The sequence below is a fragment of the Crocuta crocuta genome, unplaced genomic scaffold, assembly GCF_008692635.1.
Source record: "Crocuta crocuta isolate KB4526 unplaced genomic scaffold, BGI_CrCroc_1.0 scaffold52, whole genome shotgun sequence".
Lineage (NCBI taxonomy): Eukaryota > Metazoa > Chordata > Mammalia > Carnivora > Hyaenidae > Crocuta > Crocuta crocuta.
Genome location: NW_027528617.1, coordinates 1,849,129 through 1,872,725, shown reverse-complemented (window position 1 = coordinate 1,872,725; position 23,597 = coordinate 1,849,129). Strand labels below are relative to the sequence as shown.

Sequence of the window (23,597 nt, the reverse complement as noted above, 5' to 3'; positions counted from 1 at the left end):
GCTAAGGGATTTGGTATTGCATACTCCAATTATTGGTTTAAAAAGGAAACTAAATATGGAGTAATTAAGTTTGTCACATATGACATACCTTGACTACCAATTTTCAAGGAGTTAGCAGTAACTTGATCACAATATATTGAATATTTCTTTCATGATGCATAAGTTTTTTTAGTGCCTAACTCATTGACTCATATATTCATCTGTTCATTTACCAAATATTGATGGAGTATACACACTGTACAAGACACTGTTTTGAGTAGTGGGGATTTAGCAATGAACAAGTGAGTCAAAAATTCCTACACTCGGGATGCCTGGGTAGCTCAGTTTGTTGAGTGGCTGATTCCTGATTTCAGCTCAGATCATGATCCCAGAGTCGTGGGATCAAGTCCCTAGTCAGGATCTGCACTTAATGTGGAGCCCTCTTAAGATGGTCTCTCTCTCACGGCACCTGGGTGGCTCAGTCGGTTAAGCGTCCGACTTTGGCTGAGGTCATGATCTCACTGCTCATGAATTCGAGTCCTGTGTTGGGCTCTGTGCTGACAGCTAGCTCAGAGCCTGGAGCCTACTTCAGATTCTGTGTCTCCCTCTCTCTCTGCCCCTTCCCTACTCATGCTCTGTCTCTCTCTCTCTCAAAAATAAACATTTAAAAAAATTTAAGATTCTCTCTCTCTACCTCTGCTCTTTCCCTGCTCACACATATGCACTCTTTTTTTCTCTCTGTCTCTCTCTCTCTCAAAAAAAAAATCCCTACATTCATTGAGCTGTCATTTTGGTTAAGTGGGACAAATTAAGAAACAATATGAGTAAGTAAAATATATAATATGACAGAGAGTGATGATAAATGCTACAGAAGGGGAATAGAGAAAATCTTGGGGAATGGTCATTGCATCATTACTAAAAATAATTATAATAAGCCTCATTTATTATTTAAATGAAGCAAAGAGTATTGGCTCTTATACTAGTATAATAGTTCTGATAAACGAAATAATAGATGAACTGAAACAAAATTAAAATATAAATGCAGAAAACTTAAAAAGTCAGACTTGAGTGCACACAATTTTCTTTTTCTTAAAGCTTTTTTTTTAATGTTTTATTTATTTCTGAGAGAGAGACAGCATGAGCAGGGGAGGGTCAGAGACAGAGGGAGACACAGAATCCGAAACAGGCTCCAGGCTCTGAGCTAGCTGTCAGCACAGAGCCCGACACAGGGCTCGAACCCACGAACCAGGAGATCATTACCTGAGCCAAAGTTGGACGCTTAACAGACTGAGCCACCCAGATGCCCCTGAGTGCACACAATTTTCTGTTCCATAACCATCCCCATTATGAAATCCAATATCACATTTGTAATAAAGGTAAAGGGCTGAAGAAAAGAAAGAGTAGAAGGATTTACACATATTAAAACATGCAATATTAAAAATCCTACATCACTCAAATACACTTAAGTGTAATTTTAAAAAGCTGTTGTGGATGTGCTGTAGAATTGAGCCCAACAGAATCTGAGTGAGATCTTTTCACTGATTATGTGTTATTCTCTAGACTTGTAGAAGCTTTAGTCATTTTTTTTCAGACATCATTTTCTACATACAGTAAAATTAATTTATTAAATTTAATTAAGTTTATTTACTTTAAAAGACAGAGAGAGCACAAGCAGGGAAGGAACAGAGAGAGGATGGGAGAGAGAATCCCAAGCAGGCTCTGCATGATCAGCACAGAGCCCAATGTGGGGCTTGAACTCATGAACTGCAAGATCATGACCTGAGCCGAAATCAAGAGTCAGATGCTTAACAATCTGAGCCACCCAGGCACCCCGTAAGATTAATTAAGTTAGTTACACGTAGTAGTCTAGGCACTGAGCAATCTATTAAATAATGACTAGAAGAGCTAGTTACAAGACCTCACATTTACATCTGAATAACACTAAAAGTAACTAATTCCCAATTTCACATACCTTGTAAATCGACCACAACATCTTTATGATTAGAAAACTCATAGGAGAAATGGCCATACGCCAAGCCATATTCTGTGGCTTTGTATTCTGTTTTAACTACTTTTGCATTATTTGATAATTTTACAAATTCTCCCAGGATATAAGGTTCCACACTTATACATCCCTTTATTGTCTTGCCTTCCAAAATCTGAAAAATAGAAATGGGAGACAATATACCATAATGGTTAGGAAGGCTGCAGGCTTTGACCTCACTTTGAACGCAGGCTTCACCACTTAGGAGCTTTGTTACTCCTATAGATTTTGGTTTGCTCATTTGCAAAGCAGGTATTATAATAATAGCCACTTTATAGTATTGTTAAAAGAATTATATGAGAAAAATGCATGTAGATTGGCTAAATTTTATGTGGTGTATGATAGAACCTAAAATTATTATTATTCTTTAAAATGCTCACATAAAAACAAGGCCATGATGGGACCCAACCCAGGGAGCTAGCTTGTCAGCATATGTAGATAGATCACACGCTGGAATGCAGGGTTAGAATGTTAGCTAAGCATTTGTGTGTATCATCTATTTTGCAGCGTTGTTTCAGAGGTTAATGTGTTAAATGTCTGGCATAGTGCTTGACATAAACAAAGTGAGAAACGGATGCTGGCTATTATTAGCAGTAATAAAATATGGGCCTAAGAATGTCTCTGGCCAAAGTAAAAAAAAAAAAAAATCCTTTAGGTGTGAATGAGCCAGGGATTCGACATAGTTGGGGAGGCAGAATATTCTTAATCCAAATAAGAGAAAAGTCAGTGGAGATGGATGGTTGACTTTATATATTTAAAGAGATATCTTAGTGAAAACACATTGGTATCAATGGCCCCAGAAGGTAGAGCTGTAATCACAGGTAGAAATCAGAGGGAGAGAGGTTTGGGTTAAATCTAAGAGCTTCCTAACAATTAGAATTATTTGAAAGTGAAAAGGGAATAATTATTTTTCCTTAGTAATGGTGTTTAAGTTATGACTTAGTCATCACTTGGTTGCAAGGGGCGGGGACTAATAGATGTGAAACAGAGAATTCATGCATCATGTTGAGGGAATAACTTGTACTCTGTATCATCTTCAGGGTCCTTCTTTTTTCTTTGAAAGTACAGACAGTACTCAAAGAAAGGATACTACAAATGCTAACTTGACCCTGTGGGATCAGATACCAGAATTAACACAGTGACTTTGAAGATCCAAGGTCCAAACTGTATATTCAGGGTAGAGAGAGTCATAGTTCTTACATATCTAAGTAGATGAAACAGATGAAGTAGATAAAGGAATCTGGTAACTGATTTACTGGAATTACCAGAAATCTAACCCGACGTATGTTTACAGGCCTGGTTAACCAAATCCTTACTCTCCTTAATCTTACCAGTAATACTGTGGATGGGATATAGAATATCTGTGTTGGAATCTTTTGTTCATAAAGTCTCTTGTTAAATTCTGTCACGTAGTGCTGTGCAGTCATTTGCCGTTCCACGTCAGCGAAGTGGTGCCAGAGCCCCTTCTGCTCCTTATATTCTTTCCCAACATATCTATGAGCAGAGAAAAAAAATACAAAAAGAAATGCAGAAGTGATCTTACCATAGAGTAAGAGAGCAGAGACCAAAGAAGATATGCAAAACTGCTTGAAATGTGTTACTCTTTTTCTACCTTAGTCAATATTAACTACCTTGAATTCTCTCATGACTCCAACAATTTTGTAAGAGCCTCCTGAACAAGAGAACATAATTCATGCTAGCTGACTGTGATGGTTAATTCTATGTGCCACCTCGATTTGGACATAAGGTGCCCCGGTATTTAAGCAACAGTTATTATGGGTGTTTTTGTCAGGTTGTTTTGGGATGAATTTCACATTTGAATCAATGGACTGAATAAAGCAGATTGCTCCCCCTAATGTGGAAGGGCCTAATCCAATCAGTTGAAGGACCAAACAGAAAGACTGACGTTCTCCCCAAGCCTCTTGCCAAACTGCCTTTGGGCGAGACATGGGTCTTTTCTTGCCTTTGGACTTGAACGGAAACATCGGCTCTTCCTGGGTCTTGAGCCTGTTGACCTTGTCAACTATACCATTAGTGGTCCCAGGTCTTCAGCTTGCCAACTACACATTTTGAGATTTTCCCGCCTCTATAATCATGGAAGCCAATTTCTGACAGGAACTCGTCTATATATATTTGCATCTTCTTGGTTCTGTGTTTCTGAAGAACTCTGTCTGACACACTGATCCAGGATGATACTGATATAGAGAAAATCCCCAGTTAATGAAGCAGTCTGCCCAACTTCCTTGGTTAGCTAAGGGAGCCAGGATGGGCACTGAAAAGTGCAGACTCTGCAACCAGATCTTTTACTACCTGCAGCGTGGGCTTACACAGGCGAATTAATCAATCTGAAGCCTTCCTCTGTCCCTTCCTTTTGTCATCTCTTCATCTCTACAAAGATTTGTTTCCATCATTGCCTATTATGTGTACAGCATCGTGCTAGCTAGCCCTGAGCATTTTGAAGAAAGTATGAAATCTGTATATTTCAAGGACTTACGCATAGTTGGAGACAAAATATATGAGGCAATAAATGATTAAGTGTTGAAAGGAGCAAACAGTAACTATCACACTTTTTAAAAAATCATCTCACCTCTTTTTTTAAATTAATTTTTTAAAATTTACATCCAAGTTAGCATATAGTGCAACAATGATTTCAGGAGGAGATTCCTTAATGCCCCTTACCCATTTAGCCCATCCCCCTCTCACAACGCCTCCACCAGCCCTCTGTTTGTTCTCCAAATTTGAGTCTCTTATGTTTTGTCCCTGTCCCTGTTTTTAAATTGTTTTTGCTTCCCTTCCTTTATGTTCATCTGTTTTGTATCGTAAAGTCCTCATATGAGTGAAGTCATACGATTTCTGTCTTTCTCTGACTAATTTTGCTTAGCATGATACCCTCTACTTCCATCCACGTAGTGGCAAATGGCAAGATTTCATTCTTTTTGATTGCCAAGTTAACTACCATGCTTTACTGCGGTTTATATTTGCTATATGTTGGTGTGAATTCATGACTAATTCTCATGTGTCCAGAGTGACGTCCAAAAATCAAAGGGAACTGTTGGAGTTATAGGCTTCAACTAGAGAAAACTCCCTCCAGAAATATCTGAGTCCAATAGGATAATGCAATCCAAGTTGGCTGCAACCATCACCTTCTGGGGATGAGAAAAGAAAGCTGACCGGCGAGGCTGCAGAGACGGAACCCATGGAGCATCAGAAAGCAGCCCGCAGGGGAGCAGCTGTCCTGATCGAGGTCTTCCTTCAGTGCCTGGAGCACTTCTGCTATGCACGGACCTCTGGGCCACAGGAGCTTTGAACCAGTTCAGAACTTCGAGCAAACCTCGGTACTGGATCATTTCCCAAACATTCTGTCAGAGGGCCTCCAGCGCCAGGTATGGGATCATCAGTCTGGCAACAGAGGCTCATTCTTTCTGGCATCTTATGCCATTTTGCTGGGACCATTTATCTCCAGTAAAGATATGTTAGCAGTGAACTCTTTCTTCTTCGACTGCTTTTAAGATTGTTTCTTTGTCCTTGCTGTTCTAAAGTCTGACTACTATGTGGCTAGAAGTGGATTTATGGTTTCCTTCCTTCCTTCCTTCCTCCTTCCCTTCCTCCCCTCCTCCCTTCTAGTTTCTTCCCTCCTTCCTTTTCTATCCTGCTTAGGATTCACTGCAATTCCTATATTTGGAGATTAATGTGTTTTGGCGATTCTGGGAAATCATCAGATATTATCTATTTACATAGTGATTCTTTTCTATTTGCTTTGTTATCTTTTTCTGATCAGACATACATTGGACCCTCTCACTCCATCTTCCATGTTTCTTATTCTCTTTTATTTCCCATCTCAGATCCTCCTGTGATGCATCCTGGTGTATTAAGCTTCTTAGGACTGCTGCAACCAAGTACCATAGATTGGGTGACTTACACAACAAAAATAGATTCTCTCACAGTTCTGGAGCCTAGAGTCCAAGATCAAGCTGTCAGCAGGGCCATGTTCCCTCTGAAGGCACTAGGGAAGGATGGTTTCCAGTCCTCTCTCCTGGCCTCTGGTGGTTCCTGCCTTGTGGCAACATAACTACAATTTCACATGCATTCTCCCTTGGTATGTGTCTCCCTCTTTCTTTAAAGGTTTATGTATTTTTGAGAGAGAGACAGAGTGCGAGTGGGGGAGGGGCAGACACACACACACACACACACACACACACACACACACACACAGAATCGGAAGCAGGAACCAGGCTCTGAGCTGTCAGCCTGGAGCCTGACGTGAGGCTCGAACTCACAAACAGCAAAATCATGACCTGAGCCGAAGATGGACACTTAACTGACTGAGTCATCCAGGCTACCCCAAATGCATGTCTCTCTTTAAATCTCCTTTTCATAAATTTCATAGCCTGTGTCCCCTCTGTCCCCGCCTCTCTCTGCCCCTCATATGTGCGGGTGCATGCACAGTCTCTTCCTCTTTCTCAAAAATAAATAAACATTAAAAAAAATAAATTTCCTTTTTATAAGGATACCAATCATAGTGGACAAGGGGCACACTATTCTCCAGTATGATCTCATCTTGACTAATTACATCTGCAATTACTCTATTTCAGTAAGATCCTAGTCTGAGTATGAGGGGTTAGGGCTTCAACATAAGAATCTGAGGCTGGGGGCACAGAGCTATTAAAAAATCATTCAACCCATAACATAGGGCTCCATCATTTGGATTCATGACTTGGGGCAAGTTTCTTAACATCTCTGTACCTCAGTTCCCTCATCTGTAAAATGGATAATAATATTGACCTCACAGGGTTTTGTGATGATTGATTAAGTCAGTACATAAATGACTTAAAATGAGGCTTGGCACATACATACCTGGTAAGTATATGTATTGTTTCTATTATTATAATTATCATCAACAACCTTTTTAGCAAATGTACTTCCACTGTTTAAGAACCACCCAATTTCTCTCTCTCTTATTTCTTCTCTTCCTACTTATTCCTTAAATTATTTGGATTTGGATAGACAACAGGGTCCACCTTAAAATTCGTGGCTTATAGGTCTTTTTAGATGGCTATGTTCCTGGAGGACATAGCCATTCTGAATCCTTGCTTTATATGGATGGTGGTCTCTAAACTCATTCCCTTCCATGTGTCATTTTTATCACTAGCTGCCGCCTCATCCCACCCCACTCAAAACTTGTATAGAATGTCCTAGGGGCTCGGTATACACTTATCTGCCTGGAATGCTTCATATCCCTATGCTCAATGGATTTTCCTACCTTTTTGGCAGGTCCTTTATTGCTTATAAGTGAAGCTTTCATAGTTTAACTAGATTTTTTGCCAGCATTTTTTAGTGGGAGTGTTTAAGGCTCTCTGTCCTGCCAGATGGTCAGAAACTCCATTTTCTTATCTGTACAGTGGGGATAATAATGTTTCCCTGATAGGCTTGACATCATGTATATCTAAAATGGCTGACATAGTGTTGGTCAATGTGTGGTAACTGCTATTAATTAATTAATAAGGAGAAGGAAGGAGTAGATATCTGAAAATATGCATTTTGGCCAAATTTTTCAGCTCTTTCAAAATCTCATAAATGATTAATTAAGAAAAAGGTATAATTAACCCATTTTACATTAGTGGTATAGGTGTTTTAAAGAAATACCTCCCCAGAGTTTCTTCTTGATGAAGATGATGAACCCAAAAAGCATTTCTTTGTCTACCTTTCTTCTTCACATTCAGGTAGTCACCCAAATATACAACAGTTTCCTGGGCTGTCCATAATTCTGATTTTTTAGAATATTTTAATAAAAGAGCATCTGAAAAAAAGGTAAGAAAAAAACGGATGTTATTTGTTTAATGTTTAATTTAAAAATTTTTTATGTTTATTTTTGAGACAGAGAGACAGAGACAGAGCACGAGTGGGGAAGGGGCACAGAGAAAGAGGGAGACACAGAATCTGAAGCAGGCTCTAGGCTCTGAGTTGTCAGTGCAGAGCCTGATGTGGGGCTCAAACTCATGAACTGTGAGATTATGATCTGAGCTGAAGTCAGACACTTAACTAACTGAGCCACCCAGGTGCCCCTAACGTTTATTTTATTTTTGAGAGACAGAAAGCACATGTGCGGGGGAGGGGCAGACAGAGAGGGAGACAGAGAATTGAAGCAGCTTCCTGGCTCCAACCTGTCAGCACAAAGCCTGACGTGGGGCTTGAACTCATGAACCAGATCATAACCTGAGCTGAAGCCAGACACTTAACCAATTGAGCCATCCAGGTACCCCTAGATATTATTTTCAAAGGGATGTTACAATTCATGAATAAATTTGAAGCAACACAGATCCTAATCCAGCTTGTCTGAAATCTTTAGCTTCTTTAGATATTTTCTCAAATTTTAGCCTTTTCTATGAATACTACTAAAAGGTTAGTGAAGTGCAATAAAAAAATAAAGCTTTGCAAATATAATGAAGAATCACAAAATCTTTCTCTTGTGATTGAGAGGGATTAAGGCCAGAATTTCTATATGAAAGCAGTGGAGGGGCATCTGGGTGGCTCATTCAAATGAGCGTCTGACTCTTGATTTCGGCTCAGGTCATGATCTCATGGTTCATGGGACTGAGCCCTGTCTCAGGCTCTGTGCTGGCAGTATGGTGCCTGCTTGGGATTCTTTCTCTCTCACTCTCTCTCTGCCCCTCCCTTCTTTCTCTCTAGAAAGAAAGAAAGAAAGAAAGGAAGGAAGGAAGGAAGGAAGGAAGGAAAGAAAGAAAGAAGAAAGAAAGAAAGAAAGAAAGAAAGAAAGAAAGAAAGAAAACAAGCAGTGAAAAATAAAGGGCTTTTTAAACAGTAAAATGCCAGAGACTATTTTCAAACAGTGATACATGCTTGCATCTTCTTCTAATTATCTGATAATGGAGGCTATTACCTGTGCCAGGCCATATAGATAGAAATAAATGAAATAATCTACCTTAGAGATTCCTGGAAACTCCAGACATCATGTACCTTAATTTTCTCTGAGTTGTTTTAAGTTGGGAAAGTCCAGGAATTACTTGAGAAAACACAGCTGCTCTACAAAGATGCTACTCAACTGAAAAGGGAAAAGATAGGAAGGAAAAGTAAAAACTGTCTCCACCTGAAGGAAAGGGGGAGCAGTGCTAGCAAAAAAGCATTTCTTTGAGGGGGAAAGACATGAGCCCTGAGGAAGAAATGCAACATTTTGGGATCCAAGTTAAAATGAAGTGAACAAGGACCTCCTGCATCTAGGTTATGATAATGGATGAATGAATGGAAGACTCAGGAGAACAAGTACTTAAAATAAGATAAACTCACGGGTCGGGGGTTGGGGAGGGAGATGATTGGAGGCTGGGGAAGACAGTGACCAGGGCTGGGCAACTCAATCAGAGAAGCTGGGGTTGGAAGTAGAAGGTGGGCCGCTTGCACACATTCACAGGAAGGGTAGTGAATTGAGGGGAGAAGAAAGGAGGAAATGTACAACTTGCTTTGTTTTCCAGCTTTGGGCTTCCTCTCTTTTTCTTACCTGTACACTGGGGATAATAATGTTCCTCTAATGGGTTTGAGATCATGTACATGTGGCTTTTCATCCACAAACTGGCACATAGGCATAACAATCAAGCAGTTGCTTAATTCTAAGGAATGGGATTCTGAACCTTCAGAGTCCCTAAGTAGGAATAGGAAATAGGGAAACCCTATTATAGTAGAACATTTTTTTTATAACAACCTGAACTATATTTTAGTCTGACTTCAAGGCAGCAGGCAAAACACTGGAATACTCTGAAGCGGAAGTTATTGACATTGGCTTTATACAAAGTCACTGGAGAGCTCTTAAAAAATACCGATGCCTGGATCCAAACCCCAGACCCATTAGATCAGAATCTCAGGGGTGAGGCACTCGAAGTTTTAAAAAGTTCCCCAGGGGATTCTTGAGTGGTGCCAAGATTGAGAACTACTACTTTAGTATCCAATGCTTAGCAACCCATATAGCGTGTGTCTTCTGAAATGTGCTTTGCAAGTTTTTTTTTCTCATTCAAATAAGTTTTCAGTATCTTGGAGGGTATTACAATCCCCTGGGCTAAGAGAAGAGCCTTCTTTTGTCTTCTTCCCAGCGTCTTCACTACTTCTAAGCTACATTAGATTACGAGGTGCCCCACCCAGGCTCCCTGCCATGGTAAGTGACCTTGGGTGATCCCGTAAGCAAGATGTAGTTACTGACTGTAATAGTAGGGGCCACTTGATCAATCCACTGGCTGGAAAGAAACCTTGTGGACAATCTCTGCCCACTAGAGAAATGATGTTTAACTAGGTCAAACTCTGCCCTGCCCCTCTAGAATTTGAATGGAAAAAAATAGAAATCGGTTGGTAATGAGAATCCACAGAAAAGACAGATGCTGAGTGGATATGGCATGCAGAGCTGTTTTAAACCCTGACTGATGACTGTTCCTTACTCCTGTGAGACTCCTGTCTACCTTACTGCCTATGTATCTTCACAGCAAGTCCGCAATACATGAGGCGACCTGAGAAAGCCTCTATTCTATGCAACCATTAGAGTCTGCCACACCAAGAGTGAGGGAGGCCCTTGAAGGTCACATTTTTCTGTAGAGTCAGAGAGCATGACAGGGGTCTGTGTCTTTCATGAGCTTTAAGCAATCTACCTATTAAGCTCTTCAGAGGACCCCAAATGTACATAGATGCCTCCTGAGGCTGGACCTACTGAAAAAGGTTGTACTTACTGTGTGCTTGGTGCAGTTGATTGGGCTTAAAAACTCCCGTATTCTCCAGTCTCTGTAAGAGCCAATCATGCCTCACTCCTGCCAAGAGTTTTTCAAAGTCATCCGCGTGCAGGGTTCGAGCCTCTAGGATCTCTTGCCTTGTCATTCCTGGCAACGAAACAAAAGAACTTCCGCTGGAATTCAGAAAGGACGGCGGGCTTTCCCACTCGGAAGAACCGCTGGAAAATGCTGGTGAATTCAACCACCACACTGAGGAGGTGGAGTTCTGGCTGCAGTTTAGCATGTTTCCTAGTTTGTTTCCTTCCTCCGTGGTAGTGCAGTCCTTGCTAAGACCAGGGGAGGGAAAGCTACTGCCTACAGAGGAATTGGGGGTTTCGGGTCCCTGACCACGCGGCTGCCTCAGAGCACATAGGCCACGCCCGCTTGTGGGCTGAACATCTGTGCTGTCGAGCAGGTGGGCCTCCTCATCCACCGTGGAGGCATCAGGGTCGATGCCCTGCTCTTTGACTGGGCCACTGCTCTTTCCTGAGTCAGGATTTTGAACAGGCCAATGAAGAGTGGAAAAGCTACACGCCATCCCGGAACGTTTGCCCAGGGGATCCTCCATGACTATGTCAGAGTCTAAGGGCATATCCTCTTCTTTTTCTGCTGTTTCTCCTTCCGGGTCAACCCAGGCAGAGCTTTCTTTAAATGTAAGGCCTGTGCCTCTTTTGATTTCCTCTCCATACCTGTCTTCAGCATCACAATCGATTTCTGGAAATTTGTCAATTAGTTCAAAGGATTCTTCTTCTCGAACCAAAGGATACGTGGCTGTGTTCTTGGGCCAACCAGCATCAGAAGAGGACAAAGAAGCAGAACCAAACGAGGGTCTGGAATGAGCAGAAGTATTTCTGGGTCCCCTATTTTTGACTTTCTGCACATCTTCTGGAGCTCCTTCTAACAGACCCGCCCCGGGGGCTGAGAATGTGCCTGTTGTGTTACGAGGATGGGAGGTTGTCAAGGGCACGCGTCTGTGCGGCTGACTTTGCAACGACTCTAAATTGTCATCCTCGGACACTTGGAGAGAGAGACCGTGAAGTTCTGAAGACAGTGGGTGCACAGGTCCGGTTTCCTCATTGATCTTGAGCTCTTCAGACAGGGCCGCAGAACACGCAGTATCCACAGGATGCACTTCTTTGCGAGGCTCTTTTCTGGCTGACTTATCGTCCACATAATTCACTTCCTCCCAGCTGGTAGAGGAACTAACTGCCGATAACTTGCTCCAAGAACTCGAGCACTGGCTGTCACTCAGAGACTGGTTCAAAACAGCTCCTTCACCATAACTGTGATCTGATGATTCAACCTCAGTTTCCACATCTTGATCCAAGGAGACCCGAAAGGCATCAGAACGGGTCCAGTTTTTCCTTGCTATCCTCCTGGGTTTCTCCTGGCCAATCTTAGCCATTTGGGAGGAAGATACTGCCATTCCTTTTTGAAAATGTGGTTTGTCTTCAGTAGCACACACAGTATCTATGTTTTTTGTCTCTGTTTTTAGAGTAGTGATACAGACTCCCGTTTTGGTATCTTTCCCTTTATCTCTGTAGTTTCCACAAGAGCTTTCAAATACTTCACACACTGAAGTGTGGTGCTGTGAGTAAGTCTCAAGGATATTTTGGAAATCTACTTGCCCATGCAAGATGGGTTTATCCAATCCATGCTTGAAACTCTCTGGAACATAAGACTTGTCATCGAAATTTGAGAAGCTTTGAATTTGTAAGTGATCCTTTACCTGGGTGATAACTGACATGATCTCCTTAGAGAGAGCTTCTCTCTCCTGACTTCCAGAGGAAGTACTGAAACGGTACAGCTTTCCCATAGCTTCATTACAGAGCTGACCTGCGGTATGGACCACCTCTGTCTCCCCATACAGTCTTTGGTGCACAGTGGTGAGGCCAAAAGCAGCTTTGAGAAGACTATGAAGCTCTTGTTTTCCACTAACTGATTCATCATCTCTCTTGGCGAGGAGGCCAATTTCAAAGGCCTCTTTGGCTTCACACAGATACAGATTTTTCATTTCCAGAGGACAGTCGTTAGAGCTACTATATGACAACAAGCACGTGCCACGGATATTCTGAGGAAAATACCAAGTACAAAATCAGACACTGAAATACAAACTGGAAGTGAATCAGGAAAAACTTCATTCCTGGAGGGTGGTCATTAGAAATATTCTAGGAAGACAAGCACATGGCATAAATAGTCTAAGAAAAATACACAATCAGATATTGAGTCAAGGAACTAAAGTCTCTTTGGTGAATAAGGGAAAGGGCCTGGGATGTATGCGACTGGTTGGCATGAAGGGGTAAGAAATTAGCTTTAACTACAATCTTAATATAGGCCTGATACTTTTTAAGAAAAGTTTATTTATTTATTTTTTTTAGTAATCCATATACCCAAAGTGGGGCTTGAACTCATGACCCTGAGACCAAGAGTCAAATACTCTTCTGACTGAGGCAGCCAGGTGCCCCATGCCTGATAATTTTTGATCAAAGATGATAAATTTGTTGTTACTGCTGTTGTTAGTTTTAGCTAATGGTCTGTACATGGGACATGTACATAGTAATTCTCCCTGTGCAAATAAGGCTGCTATATATAAACATATCATTTACTTAACAATAGTCAAAACAAGAGAGTAGTGGCTTGCAAACCCCTCTGTGCACCTGGGCAGTATTTCAAAATAAAGGATTTCCGAGCATCAATCCCAGACGTTTGCATTTAGTGGGTCTAGGGTGGATTCTGCTGTGCTTGGGAACCATTGGTTTAAGGCAGACAGCATTAGATCCATGGGTTGAATTAATTTAGCTTCCACGAGAATGTCACTACCCTGACTGATAAAACCTTCCCATACATGAGGTCTGATCACAATTATCTACCGATGTGCACAAAGCCTACTTTAGGTTAGACTTTTTCCTCTCACTAGTAAGTTCCCATCACTGGGCAGAGGGACAGTGTAGAGCTGTGCTCTGCTTACCACAGCTGTGAGCACGAAGAGGGGTGTGTAGGGACTGAAGGCAGCTGCCAGTTTGCAGGCTTCTGCAGCTGAGAGCAATTGGTGGTCAAACTCCTTCAGCAAACCCTGCGACGAAACAGGCCAAGTGTTGTGTTGACAATTATTTATCCATTAGCAAAAGTCAGGTGATGAAATTCCTTTCCTTTCCTTTCAGGATTCTGAGGGACACCCTGCCCCTCAGCACAACCACATCTGAACAGTGCCAAGAATGAGTTAAGTGTCTCAAAGGACCCTAGGGAACTGAGTGCCCTTTCCTCCAATACCCAGACACAGTCCATCCCCCTCCCTCCCCAGATTGGGCCTAACGTGCGCAAAATAATTCACACAAGTTTCTCTGCAGGATCATGCAACTCTTTGTTCACAGGAACCTCCCACATTTTGCAGCCAAATTAGCTGATGATTTCTGCAGGGTTCTTGGCAAAGAGCCTTTTAATGTATGATTTCACAGCAATTAAGATTCATTCATTCATCCTAGATATGCGCATCGAGTACCTCCATGTGCCAGGCACTGTTCTAAGCACGAAGGAGACGGCAGACAGTGAGCCTGCAATAAATAAGCTTGCTTCCTATTGAGGGGAGGGAATCAGTCAATACACAAAATGAGTAAAATGCATAGTATCTGGCATGGTGGCAAGCAGATGAGAGAAAAATACAGCAGGAAGAGGTGAGGAGGCAGTTTGCAATTTTTAAAAATTTAATCTTCTTTCTTTCCTTCTTTTTAATGTAAGCTCTGTATCCAACGTGGAGCTTGAACTCACGACCCTGAGCTCCAGAGTCACATCCTCTACCGACTGAGCCAGCCCAGGTGCCTAGCAGTTTACACTGTTAAACAGTCATCAGAGACAACTTCACTGAACAAGGGCTATAATCCTTTTCTTGTGTGTTGGTTTTTTGCTAAAACCCAGATTGCTAGCAGCAAGCTGCAAGCGTTCTTATGCTACACTCATTACTATTAAATATGGTTACTATTGTCACTTTAGTATTTAACAGAAATGCCAATCTTTGTGAAACTATCAAAAATCTCAATATCAGGGGCACCTGGATGGCTCAGTCTCTTAAACATCTGACTCTTGATTTTGGCTCTGGTCATGATCTTACCGTTTGTGAGTTCGAGTAGCAGTACCGTCTGTGCTGCCATCATGGAGCCTGTTTGGGATTCTCTCTCTCCCTCTCTCTGCCCCTCCCCCATTCATGCTGTATCTCTCTCAAAATAAATAAATTTAAAAAATAATCTCATGGCTCTTGAATGCTGAGAACAAACTGAGGACTGATGGGTGTTGGGGGGGAGGGGGAAGATGGGCATGGAGGAGGGCACTTGTGGGGATGAGCACTGGGTGTTACATGGAAACCAACTTGACAATAAAATATTTATGAAAAATAAATAAAAATAAAAAATAATCTCATTATCAGTGCGGTGCAGGAGAGCAGTTCAATGTTTATGTTAATGCTCCAGACTGGTCGGAGACCTGAGTTCTGCTCCTTGTTTTTCTTCCTATCCGGTATGCAAACTATAGAGGACCTCAGTTTATTTTTCTCTAAAATGGGAATGATACATTTTGCTCTACCTACTTCATAGGGTTTTGTGTAGCTCATATATATATGAGCTATACTATATACTATATATCCTGCTACATAAGGATATATTAGTAATCCTTATTATTTAAGTTTTTTCAATGTTTATTTACTTTTTGAAAGAGAGAGAGAAACAGAGAGTGAATGGGGGAGGGGTAGACAGAGAGGGAGACACTGAATCCGAATCAGCTCCAGGTTCTGCGCTATCAGCACAGAGCCCGATGCAGGGCTTGAACCCACGAACTGTGAGATCATGACCTGAGCCGAAGTAGGATGCTTAACCCACTGAGCCACCCAGGCACCCTAGTAACCCTTATTATTAAGAGTAAGAACATAGGAAAGTGACAGATGCTCTGATTTGAATAGAGGGTAATCAAAGTCTTAAAATTGTTACTCCTTTACTTTATCACCAAGAGGGCCCAAGTGTGGAAACTGAATTCTGTGATAATTTGAAAGGAAATCAGTGGGATTCAAAGCATTTATCACTTTGATGACATTTACGCATTCATTCACTCATCATTTTTTTTTTTTTAGTACCCTCGGTATGTGTGGTACTGTGCTAGGTGTTAAGATAGTCAAGCCAAATAGGACACCCATAAGAACTGTCCCCAGGATTGTTCATGTTACTTGAAAAGGGGAGACACTGTGCTCCCTGACGCCTGGAAAGAGAATGAGATTGATAAACCAAGCACCAAAAACTTTGGCAGTTTTGTAGGTGATGCCACTCTGCACCAATTGGTAATTACCAAGTTAATCTGTGGATTGTTTTTAAACTTTTCATAATCTTTTTTGCTCATGGAAACAAAGATGTCTGCCAGTATACCTAGCGATGTGGAAATACCCTGTAAGAAAAATACAAACAAAACACAGATTAGGAATTTAAGGTCTATTACTGTTTTCATCACAAGGCCTGAAGGCAGTGATCAGTCCTCCATATGAACTGCTGCTGCTGCTGCTGCTGCTTTTGCTCCTTCTCCCTCTCTTCTTCCTCCCCCCCTCCTCCCCCCTTTCTCTTCTTTCTCCCCCTCCCCTTCCTCCTCCCCCTCCTCCTTCTTCTTGTCATTCTGACAGTGGAAATAGTTCTAAACTGGATGCCACAGGGTTTGAAAGATCATCACATCCTGAGGGCAAACACAGCTATTTCTTAGTTGGACTTTGCTGGGCTGTCAACACTAACTTCTCCATACCGCCAGGGACCCAAACAACTGGCCCAAACAAGAGTCCTCGCACCCCATTCTGTCTGTGCGGTAAAAGGATTGTAGGCAATGGCATTGCTGATGCAGGTGATAACCCAGTGCTCCACTTAACAGGGAGAATACTTCTACAGAGGTACAGAGAATGAAAACATTAAGTGGGAAATCAGACATTGCCCCTCACATTCCTTGGATAAAGATGCCACATAAACGATTCACTGGAGTCTGCCCACTCAGTAGAGGGAAAATGATTTTACATAGAAGTGGTTGGTCATCTCATTTTTGCTGTGGAATCAGGGAAAGTCTATGTATATAATAAAAGGAATAGGTGACTGACTCATAGAAATAAAAATACAAATAGGTAGTTAAAAATAAATGCAGAAACACCAAATACATGCCAGGAGTCTGGCTGTGAATGGGGACAGAGCAAAGCATAAGAGGAAGTTACCAAATGTTCCTGGTCCTATGCACATGTCGAATCAATAAAGATAGGACCAATAAAATTGATAACCGATACACTGCATTATGCCATAAAGAGATAATTATCCAAAGACGAATGTAGGAAAGGAGGGAAAAAAGCACCGGTTAAACCACCTTTCTATCTGGCTGAGGCAGGGTCAAATATCCTATGATCGAGGCCCATATTAGCTCTGCCGCTTCGTACCACATCCCTGAAAAACGAAGGGGAGAGATGGAACAGACCGCCAGTTTCTGTGCATGGTGTTAGAAAACACTTTTGAAAACTAATACAGAAAGAAGATTCATTGGCTCCTGTTAGGAAAATTCAGGGCTGAATTACATCGACAGCAATTGGCAGATACCAATCTGCTGGGAAAACAGCAATCGATTTTTCTAGCTGGTTCAATACAGATAATTTCCCTTTCACAGGAAAACAGTAAAAAAATATTATATATCATATATAATGTGACATTAACATGAAGATAATTAAATCCAGGATTTACAAGAATAATTACCATTCTATGTTAACATTTTTCAAACACCTTAGTTTGCATTTTATTTAATTTATTAATTTGAGCACCTGCAGCTCCTTTTTATTAGTCCTTTCTGTTGCTTTTTAAAGTCTTCTGTGCTCAGGTGAGGAGAGGGCTTGGGGACAGGCTAAGAAGCCCACAGGGCCCCAGGGGCTCCCCAAGAGTTCTCTCTTCCCTCCAGCTGATGGCACAGCCTCTGCCCTGTGTCCCTCCGCAGGACCCCTCGCTGGGACCCCTACTCCCGATGTCCAGATTGCTTGTCTGTGGGGACAGTGCCAGAGACCGTCTCGTGGACTGTTGGGAAGCCACTCAGACTTGCTGGACTATAAACATCTGGACTATAAAGAGGGCCATGCACTTTAAAGCACAACTAGCATTCTATACATTTTGCCTTACAAACTCAGGAATGCCTTCTGAGGAATGAATGGGTAAGGTGTCAGGGTGGTTTAAAATAAGGAAAACAGTGTGGAGGTTCCTCAGGAAAGTAACAATAGAACCCCGCTATGACCCAGCAATAGGGGAGGAATTTACCCAAGGGATATAGAAATGCTGATGCATAGGGGCACATGTACCCCAATGTTCATAGCAGCACTCTCCACAATAGCCAAAACATGGAAAGAGCCTAAGTGTCCATCCACGGATGAATGGATCAAGAAGATGTGGTTTATCTATACCATGGAATACTACATGGCAATGAGAAACAATGAAATCTGGCCATGTGTAGCAACGTGGATGGACCTTGAGGGTGTTATGCTGAGCGAAATAAGTCAGGCAGAGAAGGACAAATACCATATGTTTGCACGTATAGGAGGATTAGGAGGAACTTAACAGAGGACCATGGGGGAGAAGTAGGGGGGAAATGGTGGGGGAGAGGGAGAGAGGCAAACCATGAGAGACTCTTGAATGCTGAGAACAAACTGAGGACTGATGGGTGTGGGGGGGAAGGGTAAATGGGCATGGAGGAGGGCACTTGTGGGGATGAGCACTGGGTGTTATATGGAAACCAACTTGACAATAAACTATTGGTAAAAAATAAATAAAAATAAAAATAAAATGCCTTAAAATAAAAAAAATAAAATAAAATAAGGTAAAACTCTATCACATGGAGTCCCATAGAACTGAAAGTCAGACGCCAGAAATAATGCTGAGAACCCTAGGTTAATATCATGATATACACCTGTATATTTCTTTAACAAAACTCAACAGAAAAGATTTTGTTTTGTTAATGTTCATAACACTCCCGGGATCCCAAATGTCATTTTCTTTTCAATGAGGAAACTAAGAAAAGTGAGGATTAGCAATTTTAACTAGATACAGTGAGAAAATTCCATGGTAAAACTTTGTAGCCAGACTTTGTAAATGAGCCCTGAGAGAGGCGAATGTTTGATGACCGTACCTAGCTTTTGCAGAATCTGCCCTCGGATCTGTATGCACACCGACTGCACCAGGACCTTGTCACTTTCATTTCTGTACAGCCAGGTACCTACACAAAAGAGGGAAAAAAGAAAAGTAGTTTTAGCTCCTAATTATCAAGTAAATAGCCCGGTAAAATGAAACTGTTTTCACAGGAGCCTTCATGAGCACATGTGATACAGATTTGAGAGATGATCTCTTCTCTACATTTAAAGAAAGGTCCAAACTCCTCGCTATCATGTACAAGCCTTCACAGAAACAAACTCCTGCCTGGTCTCCAAGTCTCCACACTCACCGTGCTCTGTCACGGCAGCTTCACTTGTGTTCCTTATGTGGGAGATGCCTCTTGTTTCACGGCCTCTGAACTTTCTGCTACCTCTGCCCGGGATCTGCTTTACTCTGGTTCCTGAGGAGACCAGCTTCTCCTGCTTCAGGTCTCAGCCTCAATGTTATTGCCTCCAAGCCCCCCGAGTTAACTTGCTATAGTATTACCCCACGGTCTGTGGTTGCCTAGTAGAGGGTGGGATCCTTCCCATCCAACCAAAGTTGGTTTGGAGGTGGAGACCGATGATTGCACACACGCACACACACACACACACACACACACACACACTTCAACAAGATATGAAAAGATTTAGTACTGACATAGTGAGCCTTTCTGAGAAGAGGAGACAGGTACCCAAGCTGGTGCATTTGACTTGTGTGAAGAGAGTGGGGAGTGGCTTTGGTTTCTACTCTCATTAGGGTGTGGGCTGGGGCAAAGTCTCCCACAAGCTATGCCTGGTTTACTGATGAGTAGGTTTAAAACAAACCAAAAAACAACCCTCCTTCCCACCAGCCTGTCCAGTTGTGGGATAAAGTGGGTGGCGGAAGGCTGGGGCCTGCAAACTGCCAGTGGTCAAACACCAAAAATAGAGTCAAACTCATTACTATACCCTCCTTGATTCTCTGTCACATCACCCTATTTTCTCCCTCGCTTTTGATCCACGTATGTGTGCATGTGTGTGTGTGTGTGTGTGTGTGTATGTGCGCATGTGAGGTGTAGAAGATGGGAAGTGTGTATATCATAGGTTAGTGATGGTGGCCACAAATGATGGGTGTGGGGTCAATATCTGTATTCCAAACTGCTTCTCCACTGGAATGTCTACAAGTTTCAAGGTGCTTGGGACCTTATAACCAACCAAGCACACTGAACTTAAAAGTCTACTGGAAGTTGTGTTGACCTTACTGGGAAACTTGTTGACTTTAACGCCCAGAATTTCAGGCAAGGTAGCTGAAGGTTTAAATAATTTGTTACCCAACTATTAGATTTGCTTCCTTTCATTTATGATTAAATATTGAAAGAAATCCATTTCAAAATAAGTTATTAAAATACGTACATGGCAAAATCAAATTTATTTTCCAAATCACTTAAACATATAAAGCCATAAATATATTTTTCTCAACTTACAGGCTTCATCTCCACTTACAAGTCTCCTAAAGGCTGCTACTGAGTCCCTTCTGGGGCCCATAGAGTTTCCTGCTTTAACCTCATATTGTTCATTAGATAATACATTTTACAATAAAGCCTGGAAAATTAGAAGCTTTGGTTGTTCTGTTTTGTTTTCATTTTTTTTTTAAATATTTTTTATTTATTTCTAGGAGAGAGAGAGAGAGAGAGACAGCGTGAGCAGGGGAGGGTCAGAGAGAGAGGGAGATACAGACTCTGAAATTGGCTCCAGGCTCTGAGCTGGCAGTCAGCACAGAGCCTGATGCGGGGCTCGAACCCACGAACCGCGAGATCATGACCTAAGCGAAAGTTGGACGCTTAACCGACTAAGCCACCCAGGCGCCCCTGTTTTCATTTTTAATTAGAGAAAATGGAGACACAGAGAAATAAGCTCCTTGACCAAAGCCACTTCATTCATTAATGGCAAAGTCAGTCCCAGCCAGCTCTGGAGACATCTAGTCTACAGCAGCTATTAGGTTGTTGCTTTTAAACTAGAACTTCAGTTCAATTGCAGGTGAAGGTCACTGTGAAGATAGGAAAGCACCTTACCTGTTGCTCCATTGTTGCTTATTAAACTGCTCAGGATATATTCTGCTTTTAAAAGTTTCCCTGAAAAGAAGCAACCAAATGCCACACAATTAGTTCCTGAACATGTGCCTTCAATACTACTAGTAGTTTAAGCTCTCAGAGTAACACACTGTTACCTCTCTTGGAAACATTCTATTTTTAAAATAAAAATCAATAATTACATCATATACCAAAGTGAACAGAAAGATGACATTTCCAGGAATTGGGAAGGTGGGAAGTTGCACAGTATCTGAAATGGCAATTAGATTTACACACACACACACACACACACACACACACACACACACACACACTCATTCATATAGAATAAGGCTTGAAAAATAAAGATAAATCTTTATAAAACATGTGTCTTCTTTCTGTGAACAAGACTACTGAAAGGAAGTAAAGAAAGGAGGGAAGGAGGGAGGAAGGAAGAAAGGAAGGAAGGAAGGGGAAAACCACTTTCTGAAATCATGAGTTATGGCCTGATTAAAATGTATTCATTCCAATGTGTTTAGAAAGAGAGCAATAACTTGAAATACCTATGTAAATAAATTTTAGCAAAGGTATCTTTATTCTTTTTTTAAAATTTTAAATGTTTTTTATTTATTTCTGAGAGAGAGAGACAGCATGAACAGGGGAGGGTCAGAGAGAGAGGGAGACACAGAATCTGAAACAGGCTCCAGGCTCTGAGCTCAGCACAGAGCCCGATAGGGGGTTTGAACCCACGAATTGTGAGATCATGACCTGAGCTGAAGTTGGACGCTTAACCAACTGAGCCACCCAGGCACCCCAAGGATCTTTACTCTTAAAAGTTATATTTTCTAATTAGGTTTTGCTGATATATAAGGAAGGGTAGTTTTAAAAAATACTGATTTGTATTTGCCAAATTTCCTGAATGTCTTAATTCTAATAATCTGTGTATTTCCTGAAGTTTTCCATGTGGGCAATCATACTGTGCACAAACCCTGCTAATTGTGTTTATTCATTTCTAATCTTTATACCTCATTTCTTTTTCTGTTTTCATTGCATTGGGAGGACTTCTAGTTTACGATCAAATAGAAGTAATAATAAGATGCATTTTTTTCTTGACTTGATTTTAAAAGGAATATTCCTAACTTTTCACCAGTAGTTTTGCCAAAGGTTTCCAGTTGCTTCCTTTTTATCCAGTTAAGATGTTCCCTCTTGTGCAGCTATCAGCTTATTGCCTTTCAGCTCCAAATCCATCCTTCATTGCCTGCTTTGCAGTAATGGGAATGGACCTTGTAAATATTTCTCCTTTGACAGCTTTGTCATTAGATGGTGTAGAGAGATGGGGCACCTCGGTGGCTCAGTCTGTTAAACATCCGACTTGGGCTCAGGTCATGATCTCATAGTTCATAAGTTCGAGCCCCGCGTCGGGGTCTGTGCTGACAGCTCAGAGCCTGGAGCCTGCTTCAGATTCTGTGTCTCCCTCTCTCTCTGCCCTTCTCCTGCTCATTCTCTGTCTTTCTCTCCTCTCAAAAATAAATAAACATTAAAAAAAAAAAGCTGGTGTGGAGAGACTGCAAGGGGAAGACGCTTCTCTTCCTCATGTAGTGTGCCACTCTTGCCAGCCTCCTGCAGTGCTTAGAGCTGCTCCAACGCCTGCCTGCTGCAGCGTTCTGGCTTCTCCTGTGCCTTCCTTCTACAGCACAGGTGGCTTCTCGAGCACCTGGCTCCTCAGAGGTCAGCAGCACCCAGCAGCCAGCAGGGTCCTGCAGCATCCTCTCAGGTGACTTCACAGTGGAGTAAGCGCTGCCTGCCAGTGAGGCACGTCTCGGTGACTGCTTCCTCCAGGTGTTCCGTAAGGGCAGCTTTGTGGTGGCACCTCTCTGAGGATGGCTTCCCTCAGCACCCCAGATGCTGGATTTCCGGTGAGTTCTGCTGGCATAGAAACTCCTTGACTTCTCTGCCATCCAGTGAGCCACAGCTGTGCCTTCTCCAACAAGGTGTTGATCACAGTCCCGGTGTGCCTGGCGGTGTGTCTGCGACATTTTCTTACATGCTCTATCTCAGTACAAGGGATGGTGGTTGTTCTTTACAACTGCTTACTGTGTATTCCTCAGAGTCTTCTTTCCTACTTACTAGCCAATCCTTCATTTATCCCCTGACATATGAATAACTCTTTTATACTGAACGTTCTTTTTTCAAATTAGTGTGTTGTTTCTGTCTCCTGACTGGAAGATGACTAATAACATCTCTAACCCTAGTTTGTATTTTTCACCTAAACGGGTTGGAAATTTTATAAAGCACTTCTCACATCAATTTAGGTGAACATGTAGCTTTCTTGTCTACTCTGTCCGTGAGGTGAATTGAATGAGTTAATTATTATTATTATTACTATCCCTTTTGGTGAACCTTACACCCAATGTGGGGCTTGATCTAATGACCTCAAGATCAAGAGTCACAGGCTGTACCACCTGAAGCGGCCAGGCAATCCTGAATGAATCAACTTTTATTTATTTATATATTTTTTTGTTTATTTATTTTTGAGAGAGAGAGAGACAACGCATGGGGGAGAGGCAGAGAAAGAGGGAGACACAGAATGTGAAGCACGATAC

General features: G+C 41.9%; 1 protein-coding gene across 9 annotated transcripts in view; it reads right to left on the bottom strand.

Annotated features, from left to right (window-relative positions):
• Window positions 1-23,597, bottom strand: part of ALPK1 (alpha kinase 1) — a 128,224-nt gene that overhangs the window by 668 nt on the left and 103,959 nt on the right. For 8 of the 9 annotated variants that reach the window (XM_077755018.1, XM_077755017.1, XM_077755019.1 and 5 more), the window contains 9 exons: window positions 20,998-21,057; window positions 18,943-19,029; window positions 17,149-17,225; window positions 16,108-16,203; window positions 13,751-13,855; window positions 10,744-12,853; window positions 7,667-7,820; window positions 3,355-3,517; window positions 1,952-2,138 (listed from right to left, as the gene is read on the bottom strand). In XM_077755018.1, coding sequence (XP_077611144.1) covers window positions 1,952-2,138; window positions 3,355-3,517; window positions 7,667-7,820; window positions 10,744-12,853; window positions 13,751-13,855; window positions 16,108-16,203; window positions 17,149-17,225; window positions 18,943-19,029; window positions 20,998-21,057 — 3,039 coding nt within the window. The remainder of the gene's footprint in view (window positions 1-1,951; window positions 2,139-3,354; window positions 3,518-7,666; window positions 7,821-10,743; window positions 12,854-13,750; window positions 13,856-16,107; window positions 16,204-17,148; window positions 17,226-18,942; window positions 19,030-20,997; window positions 21,058-23,597) is intronic. The other variant, XM_077755021.1, reaches the window with a different exon arrangement.